Genomic DNA, 18206 nt, shown 5'->3' with positions numbered 1-18206 from the left:
TTTTCTAGGTACATAAAATGTATCTAGACATAAATATAGGTATGCACCTAGAAAACCCCAAAACGACTTACATCTTGGAATGGAGGGGTACTTAGACTTCCAAAGCCATTTTTTTGAGACGATATTTCCAAACGAAACAGGATTAATATTAAGGCACCGGCCCAACGATGAAATGGCTGGGCCTAACATTGCAAGCCAAGTACTAAACAGGGATGATCGTACGGATAAGGAAAGCAGCCCAGCCCAACTATGAGATACCCGGGCCTGTGGGCCGACGACGTCCGGCACAGCTCCGCCGCGCTAGAAAAGAAGCTGCGCGAGCGCGACCTTCCCGAGCGACACCTCGTCCCTCTCTGACCACCACCGCCTCCTTCCCCGACCTTCCAGAGCCCACTGCCCCCGGCGGCGGCGGCGGCGGAGATGAGCGTGTGGAACTACGTGGTCACGGCGCACAAGCCGACCAGCGTCAGCCACTCCTGCGTCGGCAACTTCACCAGCCCCAACCAGCTCAACCTCATCATCGCGTAAGCGCGCTAATTAATCCCCACCCCCCTTCCCCCGTCTTCTCCCTCTCAGCCATGGTTCTAATCCTTCGGAATGGCCAAGCCATTCGGATTAGGCCCAGGGCGGCGTCTCTTAGGGTTTTGGGTTGGAGGTGGGAGGCGGCCTAGGGTTTGCCCTGAGCTGGAACACTCTGCAATGCGTGATTTCCTCGAATTCGTCTGGACTGTTCCAGATTTATTTCTGCGCGGGACGAGACAGGGAAAGCGAACGCGTCTGATTCCCTCCATATTTTTCTTTTTTGGGAGGACTAATTGGGTTTGCCCCCTAGTTATGTGGGATCTGACATTAGCACAGTTAAACCCTACTAGGATGTTGAACAGGTTTAGTAATACAAAACGGCATGATGAAATCAAACTACAATTGACGAAATGTCAGATGTTCTATGGCCGTTTGTGGTGAATTTGCTGCCTAGTGATACATTCTATGATGTCACCACGAAACTCTTTCAACTGCTGCAAGAGTGCAAGTTAAATGCCTGTTAAATCCTTTGCTAAAGCTTACGTGTACCAACCTTTCAGGAAATGTACCCGCATCGAGATCCATTTGCTTACTCCTCAGGGCCTTCAGGTCAGTGGTTTATAGCATTGACATTTGATGAAGTATTTTGCATCATAGTCTGCAACCATGAGACCATAACGATTTTGTTTTCCTAGCAGCCTATGCTTGATGTACCTATATACGGAAGGATCGCAACAATTGAGCTCTTCCGGCCTCATGTAAGCTAGCTATAACAGTTGATATTTTGTCATTGTGAAGTCTTTAAATTAATCTTCTATTGTTTCTGCTCCTCAGAATGAGACTCAGGATTTTCTTTTCATTGCTACGGAGAGGTACAAATTCTGTGTTCTGCAATGGGACACAGAAAAATCAGAGCTCCTCACCAGGTTTGGGCATTGACTTTCCTTTTTTTTTTAACTTTATAAAGCAATGATTGAGGTCGCAAGTCCCACTTAATTTGTCCATAGGGCAAAAGCATATTGCCACTCAATAACATATGTTGAAAGTTGAAACACTGCAGCTGCCTATTTTTGTATGGATGAATAATGTTTTTTCTGTTTATGTAGAGCAATGGGTGATGTTTCTGATCGCATTGGCCGTCCTACTGACAATGGACAGGTGCAGTCATCTTTTTCAGTTTCAACCCCTTGTATTGGCTTGTTGGAACAGCATAGAAATTTTCCTTTGACTTGAACTTTCAGTTATCCATCATTTTACAGACTTTTGCATGTATAGAGGGAGAGCAATATTTTACCTGGACACAGTAATACTAACAACTGGCCTTTTGTTTATTGTGTAGATTGGAATTATCGACCCTGACTGTAGACTTATTGGTCTTCACCTCTATGACGGCTTATTTAAGGTAAGCATACTGTCTACTTCATTAGGTTTGTGAATTTCTGATTCGTCATTTATTACCAAATTGTACTTATACATATCCAATATGGATCTCTTATTTCCTTTGACTATCCTTCCTTGTCAGGTTATACCATTTGACAACAAAGGACAGCTGAAGGAAGCTTTCAATATCAGGTATGAGTGTGGAAATTTCTAACTGTTTTTATTTGCTGAGAATTGAGAAGAATATTTATGTGATCTGGAAATTGTTGTGGTTGTGGTCTATAATTAGAAATATTGAAGCACGTGTGCATACTCACTATTTGTCCATGTGTTGTTGCAACCTTTACAGAATTTTGTTAGAGAACCATAATGTGCACATGGTCGAACCTTGTTTTGATTTTTCAATTCTTCTATTCATTAGCATAAAATTGTTGTGTTTATTTTGTTATTATGTCTTTGCTTGTTTGTCGATCAAATTGAAGCACATAATTTCTCATGGCATCTCGAGAGCATACTAATGCTTTACCGTTTGTCTCTTGCTATCAACCATGAGCTATGTTACTATGTTAGCAACATTCATTTGTTTGGGAAGCTCATCACAAATCTTAATTTTTCATTATTGGTGATTAACTTTATCCAAATGTATATGGACTCTGATATTTTGAGTATATTGCCTAATAGTTAGTGTTAATGTTATTCAGACTCCCTTATAGTTAGCATTTTGTTATGATAGACTCGAAGAACTTCAAGTACTGGACATCAAGTTTCTGCATGGTTGTGTTAAACCTACTATTGTTGTCCTCTACCAGGTTTGTTTGAACTTCTTTATGACTTCTGACTTCTCCTTTGGAAACAATATAGTTTTGAACATTTGAACTGCGTTTGTTATGATTTATGGTTGTAGCTTTTATAATTTGCGTGCTCTGTGCTATACTTCAGGATAATAAAGACGCGAGGCATGTGAAGACATATGAAGTTGCACTGAAGGACAAAGATTTTGTTGAGGGTCCTTGGTCCCAGAATAACTTAGACAATGGTGCCGGTTTGTTAATACCTGTACCAGCTCCACTTGGTGGCGTCATAATTATTGGCGAGGAGACAATAGTTTACTGCAATGCCAATGCTACATTTAAAGCTATACCAATAAAACAAGTAACCTCTTCACTACATCTTTTCAATTTTTTTTGGTGCCAACTTCATTGTTGGTAGGTATCACGTCTACACTGTCTAATTCTTTGTTCCTGGTTTAATTTCTTGCTAGTCCATCATAAGAGCTTATGGACGGGTTGACCCAGATGGTTCTCGATATTTGCTCGGCGATAATACAGGAACTCTGCATTTACTTGTCCTTACCCATGAACGAGAAAGGTAACAGCTTGCATATTGTTTGGAAACTAAAAGGCTCTTACCTAACAAGTATTCTGTTTCACCTTTTGTCTTTATTTTAGGGTTACTGGTTTGAAAGTAGAGTACTTGGGAGAGACTTCAATTGCATCATCAATTTCATATCTTGATAATGGTGTTGTTTATGTTGGTTCACGATTTGGCGATTCACAGGTAGGTCAAATGCTTTCTAGCCCTTTCCATTCCTCCATGTTAGATGAAAAAAGCACACATGATATCCTTTATATTGGTCTTGGAATATGTCATAATCATTCTATTTTTCCTACAGCTGGTAAAGCTGAACCTCCAAGCTGATGCAAGTGGTTCATTTGTTGAAGTTCTGGAACGTTATGTGAATCTTGGACCTATTGTGGACTTCTGCGTGGTTGACCTTGATAGGCAGGGTCAGGGTCAGGTGGTTACTTGTTCTGGGGCATTTAAAGATGGTTCCCTTCGTGTGGTTCGCAATGGTATAGGGATTAATGAGCAGGTATTCAGTTAAGACTAGTTTGTTATGGCAAACTTTTTAATATAGAGAAGTTGAGTTGTTTATTGTCTCTTGCTTCATTAGGCTTCAGTAGAGCTCCAAGGTATCAAGGGATTATGGTCATTGAAATCTTCTTTCAATGATCCTTACGACATGTACCTAGTTGTGAGCTTTATAAGTGAGACACGGTTCTTGGCGATGAACATGGAAGATGAACTAGAAGAAACTGAGATAGAGGGGTTTGATGCACAAACCCAGACCCTGTTTTGTCAAAATGTGATCAATGATCTTCTTATACAGGTGCCTCTTCTAATGATAATCTTATCAGCTTTTCCTTGCATTTGGCATAGTAGCAGACTAGCAAAACATTATAGTGTTATGGTAAAAGATGAGTAGTCGGTGTTTTAAAGAAAAAAAGCAAGTTCTTTTTTTTGGTATGTCTGCCAATTAGTTTCTTGAATATCATTATTCATCATGTTAGCAGTTATGTGGTACAAGATCAACTATTAACACTTTACCTTTGCTTTGAATGGCAGGTTACTGCTAATTCTGTTCGGTTAGTCAGTTGTACCTCTCAGGAGCTAGTGGATCAATGGAATGCACCAGCAGGATTTTCAGTCAATGTTGCCTCAGCTAATGCCAGTCAGGTGCTTTGCTTTTGGATTGCTGTGTTTTCTTTGGAAATTTGAATGGGGGTCAATCACATAAAACAGTGATACAACCAGTCACACTTACCTGTGTCACTTAATTGATATTCCCCTTGTTCTTTCTATTCTTGGGAAGTTGTCTTTCCTTTTTTCCCCTAGCAAGTAATGATATGTTGCCAAATATGTTCTGATCGTTAGATGTGTAGTAATACAGATTTTGGGGGTGTTTTTCTGCTTTAGTGCCCTATTGCCTTTTTGTCAATGCACATTCTGACATGCATCAACTCTAAAATTACCCTAAATAATCCAGAAGAGAACAGGTTTAAGCGTGAGAACCATTGACTACAGACAAAGCTGAGCTTATAAAAAATTGTTTGTTGTGCACTTGCAATCACAATAATACTGTCCTTTTTTAGTATTAATTGTGATCCATATATGACTTTAATTTTTGCCTTCGTTTGGAACCTGTAAACTGGTATTCCTAGTTTTCTTTTGTTTTTTTTCCTTGAGTCTGAGGGTCAGTGCGCGATTGCTAATTGTTATGGTTCAACTGAAGAGAATCTTTATTGAACTGAGTAAAGTTTTGTTGTTATGGATCCAAAAATGATGCTCAAGGTAATTGCTAGCCCAAATCCGGAAAGGAAATCGGAATTGAAAAACTGTTAGGGTGCGTTTGGATGTCGATATTGGAGGGCTTGGTATTGAATTGGGTTCAATACCAAACCAGCCATGATATTGAAAGACACAATTCGAATTCTGTTGTTTGGATGACAATTGCAATGTCTTTTGGAATCCTGAGCAGTTCAATTCAATTTCTGTTTGGATGTGCAAATGAATCGAAACTTGGCCGTGTATCCCATCTCCCCCGCCCAAGCCTCCACCCGGTCAAGTTCGTCGCGTCGCCCCGTCCTTCGCTGACGAGTCACCCCGTCCTTGGCCGGCAAGTCAAGTCACGGAGCTCCTGCCGCTGCCCACGGTGAGGAGAGTGGCAGCGCCCCTGCAGATCAGCATGCAGAGAGGGAGGCAGAGTTCAGATCAGAAAAGGGGGAGATGCGATTAGACCTTGGCCTATGTCCTCCATGCCGGCAGTTTGGAGGGCAGATGCAATTCGAGCTCGATCTGCCAAGCTTGAGTTTGATTTGCATTGACATGGGAGAGGCACAAGCTCGATTTGGGTGGCGTGTGGCTTGGAGAGGTGGGAGATGGAGGGGGCTAGGCATCCGAGCCTCAGCACGGAGTTCCTTCCTGCCACTGTCATGGCCTGCTCCCCGTCCTCCTCTGCGCCGCCGCCGCGCTTCGATTCCCTCCCCGTCGGAGCCTTTGCAGACGTACCCAGTTCACCTTCGCCCCGAGCTTTTCTCGTTACCTGCTGAAGATACAGCACCGGACCCGTCCGCCTGAGCTGCGCCCTGCCCTCCGCCAGAGCTCCGCGTTGGGGGAGAGATGCGAGAGACGGAGAAGAGGAGAGATGCGAGAGGGAGAGAGATACGGGAGAGAGCTGGGAGGGCGATTCCAGCTAATGCGGAGGGGAAGGGCTCGGTATCGTGTGATGGACTGCAGCAGTAGGCCGAATACCCCTTGGTATTGAAGTAAGTTTCCAATTCCAATTCTCAGATCATCCAAACAGCGATATTGATGGCACCAAATACCAATTCCAAATTCTGGACTACAGTATCTACATCCAAACGGGGTGTTAGCCAAATGGTGCCTGAAATTAACAACTTTATGTAGTTGATCCCGGATATTGCAGTATCAGTTCACTTCACCTATTGCTTTGATTTGTGCAGACATTATCATCAGCAGCCATAATGTTTAGAAATATTACTTGAATGTCCTAAGTACAAATGTATTTGAATTATTGGATGCCAACTCTATTTATTTTCACATAATATTTTTTGATTGCACAAATGTGTTGCAGGTTCTGTTGGCAACAGGTGGTGGCCATCTTGTTTACCTAGAAATTAGGGATTCTAAGCTTGTTGAAGTGAAACATGCACAGCTAGAACATGAGATTTCTTGTCTTGATTTGAACCCAATTGGGGAGAATCCACAGTATAGTTCCCTAGCTGCCGTTGGGATGTGGACAGATATAAGTGTTAGAATATTTTCACTTCCAGATCTTGAATTAATAAGGAAGGAGAATTTGGGTGGAGAAATTGTTCCTCGGTCTGTTCTGCTGTGCACCTTGGAGGGGGTATGCTCTTGACCTCACTTTCCTAAGGTCCATTGAAAGCAAAAATGGCGACTTCCAAGTAACATATACATGCTTCTGTTTTCAGGTTTCGTATTTACTTTGTGCTCTTGGAGATGGTAACCTGTTCAGTTTTCTGCTGAATGCAAGTACTGGTGAACTGACTGATAGAAAGAAGGTTTCCCTCGGGACCCAACCAATCAGCCTTCGTACATTCTCATCAAAGGGTACCACCCACGTGTTTGCTTCATCAGATAGGCCAACGGTCATCTATAGCAGCAATAAGAAGCTTCTCTATAGCAATGTCAATTTGAAAGAAGTTAATCATATGTGCCCTTTCAATACAGCCGCTTTTCCAGACAGGTTCTTTCTCACTCTAGATTTTGTGGCATGAAATTACTTAATCTTTGAGTTCACTAGCTCCTCTATGTACTTGTGAATATGTGTCTATTCGGTCGAGACGTTTTCCTACAAGCCATTTTGCATAGCCATCAGATCTTTGTGCAGTTTTTTGAATGTGTGGAACATGTTCTTGACAAAGTTGGTTTTTAAATTTATACTAGCAGTAGCATTTTTTTAAAAAAATAAGCTTTGCTTACAATCTGATGATACTTTTGACTTTATGAAGCTACCTCCTTTTAATGGTTATGTACTTAAATCTTATCATCAACAGTCACATTAGACAAGAGAAATCCTTTATAACCTACTCCCTCCATCCCAAAAAACAAGTCAATCTAGGATTCAAATTTGTCCCAAAAAACAAGTCGTTTTACCCTATTTGGTATGTGCATCTGCATGCGGCTGTCAATTAGCGCCAAATATGACTAATAAATAGGGGCAAACAAGGTCATTTTACCTTCTTGTTAATGACTTGTTTTTTTAGGACGGAGGGAGTATGGTAGTTATATCTTTTAATGTGTTTGCTTGATTATTGATTGTTGCTAGTTCCGTTCTACCTGATGCTGTGAGCTCACACTTCATTCACGTCACTATTCTTGTAGTTTCTCTTAGTAATTATTCGGAAACAGTATCACTGTCTTAAGTTTGCTTCAGCTCACCCCTTCTTTTTTCAATTCACAGCCTTGCAATTGCTAAAGAAGGTGAACTCTCCATTGGAACGATTGATGATATCCAAAAGCTTCATATCCGCACAATCCCCCTTAATGAACAAGCACGTCGCATTTGCCACCAGGAGCAATCAAGGACACTAGCATTTTGCAGTTTCAAGTACAACCAGACTAGTATGGAGGAAAGTGAGACTCATTATATTCGTCTGTTAGATCATCAGACTTTTGAGTTCCTGTCTACATATCCTCTAGATCAATACGAATGTGGCTGCTCAATCATTAGCTGCTCATTTGCGGATGATAATAATGTTTATTACTGTGTGGGAACTGCATATGTTTTACCCGAGGAAAATGAACCAACAAAGGTATGTCTGAGAGCCTGATGTTTCATTGATGCTCTGTTCTCCCTTTCAATGATTATTCAGTTTACTACTGCTTGCTGCTTATTTCTTTGAATTTTGTTATTCAGTTCTCTTGCACAAAATGCTTATATATTATTGATGCATCTTGTCGTAGGGGCGAATCCTTGTATTTGCTGTTGAAGATGGAAGGTTGCAATTAATCGTAGAGAAAGAAACTAAAGGTGCAGTTTATTCGCTGAATGCATTCAATGGGAAATTGTTGGCTGCTATCAACCAGAAGATTCAATTATATAAGTGGATGCTTCGTGAGGATGGTTCACATGAGCTGCAATCTGAGTGTGGGCACCATGGGCACATACTGGCCTTGTATACTCAAACCCGTGGGGACTTCATTGTGGTTGGAGATCTGATGAAATCGATATCCCTGCTGGTCTACAAGGTAGCCATTAACTGTTTGCTTGACACATTGCATTATTTGTGACTTTTGTTTGAGTTGCTTTGTTGGGCTAATTACTAATTTGTTTTTCTTTTGAGCAGCACGAGGAAAGTGCGATCGAAGAGCGTGCTAGGGATTATAACGCCAACTGGATGACTGCAGTTGAGATGCTTGATGATGAAGCCTATATCGGGGCAGAAAATAGTTATAACCTATTCACTGTGCGCAAGAACAGTGATGCCGCCACAGATGATGAACGGGCCAGGCTGGAGGTCGTCGGGGAGTACCATCTTGGAGAGTTTGTGAATAGGTTCCGCCATGGTTCACTCGTGATGCGCCTTCCGGACTCAGAGATAGGGCAGATTCCCACGGTCATCTTTGGCACAATAAATGGGGTAATTGGCATCATCGCCTCCCTCCCACATGACCAATACGTGTTTCTGGAGAAACTCCAGTCCACTCTTGTGAAATTCATAAAGGGTGTTGGAAACCTGAGTCATGAGCAATGGCGTTCGTTCCATAATGATAAGAAGACGGCGGAAGCTCGGAACTTCCTTGATGGTGACCTGATCGAGTCATTCCTTGACCTTAGCAGGGGCAAGATGGAGGAGGTGTCTAAGGCTATGGGTGTTCCTGTGGAGGAGCTGTCCAAGAGGGTGGAGGAGTTGACGAGGCTTCACTAGATGAATGGATAGAAGTTTGCTGCAACTTAATTGCATGTAAATCCCTTGTAACTTGTATTTTTGTACTGTTGCCGTAGCATGTCGTTTTCATTGCAGGGAGTTCCCTCCTGCAATGCTGTTGCCGCCGGTCACACAAGCAAGTGTTTACCCGGGGTTGTAGCTTCCTTTGCTTTGTTGGGTGGTGGCCCAAATACTCTTCAGCTGGCAGTTTGGTGAGATTGTATTTTAATGCTGAAACAAAAGACTAGTAGTGAAAAAAAAAATTGTGTTGATTCTGCCACGCTCTGGACAAGCCTTCTAAGGATATGCGCTTTGTACTTGCTGCTCTAATTAGACACGGGTAGCAAATACATGGCAGATTGGCAGTAACAGTAACTTTTGTAGGCTTATTGCATTAAATCTGGTATGTTTTACTGGGAAATTTTTCACGTCATGTTGCCAATGTTACTAGGTTAGAGGCTTTGCATTAGCAAATCGGCGATGCTGGTAATAAACTTGCAACTCTAGCGGGGCAGGGACTCTGAACTTTGGATGCCTCGTCTACTTCATGGAGCAGCGACAGCCTGCCAAGGCATAGTGAGTTACCGTTTCCTTATCCTCTTCGTGCTCCAGTGACATCACCGGTTTCTGACGCAGAAAGCTGTCAGTCTTTTTCTCACAATCCCACTAGCTTCCTGAAGCTGAGGCCGAGGCCGAGGCCGAGGCATGCCGTGATACTGCAATACACTAGTGTTGTGTTGGACTTGGAGCAACATGAGGACTCGTGTAACGGCCTTGAATTGAATCTGGCGACAGTTTTTTTTTTTGAAACATTATCTGGCAACAGTGCAAAGAGATTGTTCCAGCATAGTGGCATAGTGGCGCCTGTACACCATATACTAATCGTTTCCAGATGGGTCGGCGTGAGTCAGGAGTGGATACAACTACCACTAGTGGACGGTAAAAGAGGCAGATGATGGCAGTGTTCAATCATAGGAAGCGGATGAGGTAGAGGCGTAGAGCGAAAGAGGGACGCCAGTTGGGACTGAGCTTGCGCATTACTAGTTGATAATGGTGGTGGTCCAGGCCCAGTCCATCCAGTCAGACAGAGTAGTTGCAATTGCGAGGGAGAGGGCCTTCCGACCCGTCCAGCTCCAAGGCCCTTTTGATTTGAAACTGCGGCACAGATGCCTCCCCTCCCGTTTGGGGCAGCGCTGCGCTGCGCTGCGAGAGCCTGCGACCAGATCGAGCCGCCGACCCAAAACCACACCACACAAGCTCTCCTTCACGCACCACCACCCTCCCCTCCTCTCTCTCCCTCGCTTGGCCTTGCTTGGCTCCCCCCTCTCTCTCCTCCCTCCCACACGGGCGCCCACGCCTCGCCACCCCGCTCCCCTGACCGCCGCAACCCCTTCGATCCGCCCGCGCCCCTCCCCGCCGATCGCGGGGGCCTCGACACCGCCGCCGGCTCGCCCTCCGCGAGCGCCCAAACCCTAGATCTGGTGCGGATCCCGCGCCTCCCGCCACCTCGCCGCCATGTTCTGGCGCATGACCGGCCTCTCCGCGGCCTCGCCCGTGAGTACACTCCTCCCTTGCGCCTCTCGTCTCATCCCTCCCCTGCGCCTGCGCTGCGTTGATGCTTCGCTTGAATCTGCCGCCCCTGCTGGGAGCGTGTCGCTAGCCGGATCGCCGGTGGGGGTCTAGTCTTGCCTGCTGCCCTTCCGGTTGCTTATCCGCGTCGCTTAGGGCTCGTTGCTGCTGCCTCGGGATTTTATCCCCCTCTGTGCTCGTGCGCGCGCCATGCTTCCGCGCGCTGTATCTTTTGTGGTGTCAAGATAGGCACCCATTTATACTCGGTTATTGCATTACCCAACTTGCGTTCCTGAAACAACAAATTCGAACAAATCTAGAGCAGCGAAAGGGCAGCATGTTTAGTAGTGACTGTGTGTCTCTGGATGTGTTCTTTTATTCATCCGTACTCATTTAGTAGTGACTGTGTCTCTGGATTGAGCATGTTTGCTGGTATGCATTAATCATTTGGCATGCTTCTTTACCATCACAAGGCCTTTGTGAACAGCACACACTGGGACATCTCCACTTCACTTGCCTAACCTGTTTCTCTACTGATCAGGTGGATACAATTCTAGACAAGGAGAACTTTACATTGGAGGAGCTTCTTGACGAGGATGAGATTATTCAAGAGTGCAAAGCACTGAATACTCGACTCATAAATTTGTAAGACCCTGACCTGTCATCAAGCTATTACAGTTTTCAGCATCCAAATTACTGTTGAACATTTATTGCTTTATGATTCTAGCACATATTGCTGATAGGTGTTTCTCAATGTAGTTTACAGGCAAAGGAACCTTTTTTTATTGAATAAATAAGGTAGCAAAAGCCATCTCATCACATGCATCCATCCTTTTCAGCCATTGTTTTCCACATCAGAACTGCCTATGGGGTTCTATCATACAAAGCTGAGAAGAAGCTGTAATTTCAATTCATATGCACATACAAACTATTGTGTGTCCTTTCAAGATCCCTATGCATTTTACTTCTGGCATTTGGTATGTAATTAGCTTAGCAGAATGCATCTGGACTAGTTCCTTTATCTTCTAAAAAACATCTAAACTCGTTCTCCTTTTCTTAATTTTGTAAGCGTTTGCAGAGTAGGTTCAGCTTAACAATCATTTATTTGAGTTTGCTTCTGTTTCTTTTTATATGTGTTGGTTGTTTTAACTGCTGATTAATGTGGACTATGTGTGTCTGGTGTAATTAATTGTTTATATAAGCTGAAGTTTGCCTTTTCTTTAGTTATATTTGTTTGTTTCCATTCCCAAAAAAGAGAGTAGCTTATATGTTATAGATTAGAAATAGTGTGAAGTGCCACCATACTGTGTAGCTTTCAATTGGGCTTCACCTGGTTGCAGTTTTGTTCTCCTGTCTAAAATGTATGAATGCTGTATCTAGCTTGCGAGATAAAGCCCAAGTGGAGCAGTTACTTCGTTACATCATGGAAGAAGTTCCGGAGGATTCAGAGAAGAAACGATCTTTCAAGTATGATATGAATATTTGTTGTTTAATACCATGCCATATGTTAAACTAGTTCACTGATGAGCCTTGTCGAACTTCCCTTGTCTACCTCTTGTAGGTTTCCATTTATTGCTTGTGAGATTTTTACTTGTGAAATTGACATTATCTTGAGAACCTTGGTAGAGGATGTTGAGGTAAATAATTTACTTGTTAAAACATTTCTCTGGAATATTTTACTGCACAGGTTTATGAACTCTTAATGATCTCCATTCCTTCTGCTACATGACACAGTTAATGGATTTACTTTTCTCATTTGTAAAACCTGACCATCCACATAGCACTTTGCTAGCTGGTTACTTCAGTAAGGTACCCTCCTCTTCTACCTGACCTCTTTAATCATGGATAAACTTGTCTTCAAGACCTCTGCAATGTTTTAAATGAAGCTCAGTTTGGCTACTTGTTTGTTTTAGGTGGTGATATGTTTGATGCTACGGAAGACTGCTCCTCTTATGAATTATGTTCAGGTATTACTGGTTTATTTTGTAGAAATGTAGTTGTTTCTACCATGTCTTCATTATTAGCCTACTAGGTAACCTCTAGCTTAACCTGCCTGCATTGAGTGCATGGTCATATTCTGTTTTACCAACCCAAGAAACCTACTGTACAGTTTTTACTGTAAGTCAAGTTATGCTTATGTTCTTATCCATGTGCATTTCTTGCCTTGCTGACTGACTGAAAATCCATGATATTTACTGTTCTGGACTGTGTATGGGTGCATGATTGAAAGTGATGATTCAAGATCAATTGATATTGGATTCCTATTTTCTCTATGATCGAAATCTCAGTTCTGCTCATTACCTACATTGTGTTTGTGATACATTCAATTGTCTCCTTTCTTTGACAGTCGTGTAAAGTCCTATACATGCTGTAAACATGCAGTCATTTGTGCACATTCCAATTTATGTTGCTTTTCTTCTTCTTTTTATCCTCTTTAGGAGCATCCAGACATTGTTGTCCAGCTTGTTGACCTCATTGGTATCACTTCAATAATGGAGGTAGGCCGTTACTGGATTCGTTCTCCATCTAGTTTGGTGAGTGCAATGGTTGATGTTGTTCATCAAATTGACTGTAAAACAGGTGTTGATGAGATTGATTGGTGCTGATGAAACCATATACTCGAATTTTGCGGATACATTGCAATGGTTAGAGAATACAGATGTCCTGGAAATGATCGTGGATAAATTTAGCTCATCTGTAAGTACTGACTCTTGATCACTCAGTAACATAGTGCTATACAACATACATATTTGATATTTAACTGTGGCATTATCAATTTGGACTTGCAGTGGTTAGGGTTGCTATTGGTTTGTTATCTCAGTAGTCAGTAGAATTCATCTGCTTGATATTTTTTCTATCTATTTGCTAGTAAAGAACTCATATATCTATGCTACTTCTACCAAACAGGACTCCCCTGAAGTACACGCGAATGCTGCAGAAATCCTTTCTGCAGTAACTCGATGCGCCCCCCCTGCTCTTGCTGCAAAAATATGCAGCCCAAGGTTTGTCTTCTCGTTTAACTTGTTATGTTATCAGAAATTGTAACTTTTGAACATCATATCCCTTCCTGTCCCAACTATCATCATGTTCATTTTTCTTGACTTGTTCCTGGTATCAGTTTTGTTGGTAGGTTGTTTCGTCACGCTCTTGAAGAATCAAGACCAAAATCTGTTCTGGTTCATTCACTGTCAGTGTGTATATCTTTGTTGGACCCAAAAAGACTAGCATCAGCCTCATACCAAGCATTTAGAAGTAACTTAAGTCACGGGACGCTGGTCACCGCTAGTCCAGAGACAGTTGATGGTATGCTGGAGAGTTTAGGTGAGTGGTCTTTAATTGATTCTATCAATTTAACGTCACTCATATTACTTATCTGTTTCACTTGTTATCTGATGCTTTCTATCACATGCATTCTCCTTAATCCTTATCATAATTCATGTTGCATGGTGGCACACCTGGCAACTGGCATGTTTAATGAAACGCTATATTGCCTTTTTGAGGGAACTTACCAGTATACCTGTATTCTCATATTAGGTGATTTGCTGAAGCTATTGGACATTACTTCTTCTGAAAATGTTTTGCCTACTACGTATGGATGTTTGCGTCCGCCTCTTGGGAAACACCGTTTGAAGGTGTGCTCTGATGCTGTGAATCTCTTACTTTTAGTTTGAGCATATGTGATTAATTCTCCACATCTTAAGCCGATCTTTTCTTCTCCCAGAATAAATTATTCTTAGTCTCCTAGTTATTTGATGGAATCATTAATGCTGCTTAGTGCTGAGTGAGATACGCACTAAACCCGAGTCTTGAATGGCCTCTAACTTCTGTTTACTTTGCATAACTCTGCAGTTAGGCCAGGCTTGGAAGGTCCAATTAATTGTTCCTTCTTCTAATGCGTCTTCCTGTTCTATTTTGAGTTTAATAAATGTTATTTCTGTTTCTTTCAGATTGTGGAGTTCATCTCTGTTTTGCTAACAATTGGTAGTGAAATTGCTGAGAAGGAGCTAATAAGCCAATCAGCAATAAAGCATTGCATTGATTTGTTCTTTCAGTAAGTGAGCTACTGCATATTTTTTTGCTTACCAGTTTTCATTTGTTAAAGGAAAATAATCATATATTTCCTGGTGCTGCAGGTACCCTTATAATAACTTTTTGCATCATCATGTCGAGAACATTATTGTTTCTTGCCTCGAGGTTAAAAGAAATCAACTAATTGACCATGTCCTTAATGACTGTGACCTTGTCGGTAAAGTCCTTGCCGCAGAAAAAAAATCATCTCTGTCAGTGGACTCTAATGGGGTAATCTATTCCTGGATTCTTTTCATCTAAGTTTCTCCTTTGCTGGGCTACATTGTCATAGGATCCTGAGTCTTGATTATATCTTCTATTTGCAGCCAACATTACCGTCAGAAGGGAAAGAACCCCCGAGAATTGGGAATATTGGCCACATAACTCGTATAGCAAATAAGCTCATTCAGTTGGGAAATAGTAGCAGTGTGATCCAGAATCACTTGCAGGTAATTCAAGTTTCTATTTCATCATTGGCACAACAATTTGACACTTTTGTTTGTGTTGTATACGCATTTACATTTATGAAATTTATCTCTATAGGAGAACAGCGAGTGGGCTGAATGGCAGACAGGTGTCCTGGTCAAACGCAATGAGGTGGAGAACGTTTACCATTGGGCATGTGGGTATGTTCTTTTCCCACCCTGAGCTTTCTGGTTGCTGTGTACATTGCGGAAACACTTATTGTCGAGAATTGCATGTTTCTTTCTTGATTGTTGGCTATGTATGTTTTATGCTGCAGCCGTCCAACTTCTCTACACGATCGTGGGAGGGATAGTGATGATGACGACTTCCGAGACAGAGACTATGATGTGGCAGCACTTGCAAATAATCTTAGTCAGGCATTTCGATATGGGATATATAGCAACGATGACATTGAAGAGGTGATTTTCTGAGTTTTTAGCATTGTGTTCTTTGGTAGCATGCTATAATTTGTTAACTGTTATTTAGGATAATTAAGTTGAGTTCCTGAATCTGCTATGATATCTTTATTGGTATTGTTTTACAATTTAAAATTTCGATCATGGATTTGATGGAAAACTAAAACCTAGAGATTCTCCCAGATAATTGTGATATACTTATATTATATTCATTAATATGATTCTGCTCCTGTCTGTCTAATGTATTTCTTTTTTGAACGTTTCTGTCTAATGTATTTCATGTTTGATGATTGCAGGCACAAGGATCCCATGAACGAGATGATGAGGTATGCTAATGATACTATTTCCGTAAATATGTTCATTATTTTACTTAAATACAGTTCATGTAAGGCGGTACATGGTCAATAGTTTGATTGAGATGGATTTTCTGCAAGCTGAATTCTGTGTATCTGTTTCAGGATGTCTACTTTGATGATGAATCAGCTGAAGTGGTAATATCTTCGTTGCGGTTGGGGGATGATCAGGACAGGTAATTATTGCTGTTTTGACTTAAACGGTTCTCTGTACAAGTGAGGTGGCTTATAGAGTTTGTATTCTGCAGCAGCTCCCTCTTCACGAATTCAAACTGGTTTACGTTTGATGGTGATAGAGGAATCAATGACCGCTTAGCTGCCTCTGTTCCTTCACCATCCCCGAATTCTGAAGAGACTACCCTTAGTATGGAGGAAACTGATGAAGTGCTAATTGGTGAAGCCCCTGGCACTGAGTCACAGCTGGAAAGCGTGTCTCTTGAAAATGGCCCTGTTGAGGAGACCAAGGAACTAGCAGAAGATGCTGAGCGCAATGATGAGAAACTGTTGTGCACAGAAGAGGAAAATGTATCCCAGGAAGCTGAAGCCTCTGAGCGGCCTATGGATGTTCAAGATGGCCAGACTGACACACAAGTTGGAAGTGCAGCTGAAGCCTCAAGTACAGAGGGAGCAGCGGATGAACCTTGCAGCTCTTCTGAGCCTGGCAATGCCTTGCCTGGAGCCTTGCCTCAATCTGCTGATACTGAAAATCAGTCTGCTGACCCATCAGGGTGTAGTGAGATTGCCCATGAATCAGGCTCACCCGCAGAGGTTGATGATGGAAAAACGGTTGAGGTTGCCACAACAAATGAATGAAGAATATGGGCTGGAATCATATCACAAACCTGAGCAGTATTGCCAGCCAGATTCTTTTGCAGGTGAGCAATGTCACCTTGTTTTGCATCACATGCTCAGGAACCACGGAGGACCCTTCAGAATGCAAGGATGCTGTACAATTAAAGGCGCTGCTACGCTATGTGCAGTTGGTTGGCACTGAATGAATGAGCATATTCGCGCAGGTGGGCATGCCCTGTTATGATCGGACTGCCCCACCCCATCCCCAGAAGCTTTTTCCTCAGTTCACATGGACTTCTTATCCTGTAATGGTGGGAGAACTAATTCTTGCCAATGTCAGTTTGGTGGTTAGATGGGGATTAATTCATTTGGTGGTTCTGATTTTGGTACGGTGGTTATTTCCTTTGTTAGGGTACTCGAACTGTAATATTTGCAGCGAGTTTTTCCCGCGTTATCCCTTTTTTTTGTTCATTTGGGAATAGCTATTTCTGTAATTGTTACCTGTTCAAGTGAAACATCTACCTTTCTTTTTGCATCCTAAGCTGGTTCTCTGCAAAAATTGGGGCTAAATCGTTCAGGATATACCATTATAATCCATACTGCTTTGTAGCCCAAAAGTGTCAATGAGCCTCTCTGGCCTCTGGGTGCTTTCGTTGAGCTAATTGTTTTAGCCCAATCGAGAATGAAAGTTACGGCCTAAAGTGACTAGAACGGTCCGTCTAACTTGGATCTATTCGTATTTCTTAAAAGAAAAGATCTTTTTTAAAAAATATACATGCAGGCCGATCTTGAAATGACAGCTGTTTTGTTGCTGTTCTCCAAAGCGACCAGCAGATGGCTGCAAAACCCACCATATTGTACCGTTCACCATGCGGTATAAATCTGTTAGCTCAAGTCCAGTATTTATCTGGAGAACTTGGCCTACAAGAAGCACCAAACTCCATACACATTTTGCCAGAGAACATTCAAAGAAAAGGTGAATAATTGTTTCATTTCCTCTTAAGTTTCTTTGGTGAGATTTGCAATTTCATGAACAAGCCGCATGAAGATTTTTAATTTCAACAGTATCTTAGCTTTCCGGATCAATTTTCATGGGATATCCCACATCACTAGTGCAAAGTTGTTAATACATTGATTTGACAGAGAACCTTCCAATTTTTTCCCATCCCCATTTTCGTCCATCTCTATCATCAGATGTAGCAGTAAATCATTTAATATTCTTGTAATTGCAATAGAATCACAGCGTTGTCTTATGGTTAGTACATCAGTATGTAATTTTTAAGGATTTTCCTTGCGACCTGTTAATTTTCCAAGGCAATCCCAGAAGTTTGTATGCATAGACTAAGATCTCACTCAGATTTCCCAGCATTTCTGCCAGTAATCAT

General features: G+C 42.2%; 2 protein-coding genes across 3 annotated transcripts; both read left to right on the top strand.

Moving 5' to 3' along the window:
• Positions 1-323: 323 nt before the first annotated feature.
• LOC101762805 (DNA damage-binding protein 1) lies at positions 324-9438 on the top strand. Its single transcript, XM_004960958.3, has 19 exons — positions 324-524; positions 1083-1131; positions 1221-1280; positions 1357-1448; positions 1629-1680; positions 1862-1924; positions 2045-2094; positions 2636-2711; positions 2842-3054; positions 3164-3270; positions 3351-3459; positions 3575-3775; positions 3857-4072; positions 4309-4419; positions 6338-6613; positions 6699-6973; positions 7691-8042; positions 8194-8478; positions 8577-9438. Exons 1-19 carry the CDS (start codon positions 421-423, stop codon positions 9156-9158), a joined length of 3273 nt encoding a protein of 1090 aa, XP_004961015.1. The 5' UTR covers positions 324-420; the 3' UTR covers positions 9159-9438.
• Positions 9439-10347: 909 nt separating this feature from the next.
• Positions 10348-17416, top strand: LOC101761580 (serine/threonine-protein phosphatase 6 regulatory subunit 3). 2 transcript variants are annotated; one of them, XM_004960955.3, is made up of 19 exons: positions 10348-10712; positions 11269-11372; positions 12108-12194; positions 12289-12364; positions 12462-12536; positions 12641-12694; positions 13166-13225; positions 13308-13424; positions 13635-13729; positions 13846-14048; positions 14262-14359; positions 14675-14778; positions 14861-15026; positions 15122-15244; positions 15339-15421; positions 15538-15679; positions 15973-16002; positions 16135-16205; positions 16281-17416. In XM_004960955.3, exons 1-19 carry the CDS (start codon positions 10674-10676, stop codon positions 16840-16842), a joined length of 2289 nt encoding a protein of 762 aa, XP_004961012.1. In that variant the 5' UTR covers positions 10348-10673; the 3' UTR covers positions 16843-17416. The 2 variants fall into 2 exon arrangements, with proteins under 2 accessions (XP_004961012.1, XP_004961011.1); XM_004960954.3 differs by having other exon boundaries at positions 10350-10712; positions 16278-17416.
• The last annotated feature ends 790 nt before the right edge of the window (positions 17417-18206 follow it).

This window comes from Setaria italica, chromosome III (genome assembly GCF_000263155.2).
Source record: "Setaria italica strain Yugu1 chromosome III, Setaria_italica_v2.0, whole genome shotgun sequence".
NCBI lineage: Eukaryota > Viridiplantae > Streptophyta > Magnoliopsida > Poales > Poaceae > Setaria > Setaria italica.
The sequence above is the reverse complement of the archived record's forward strand: the minus strand, read 5'-3'. Positions and strand labels throughout refer to the sequence as shown.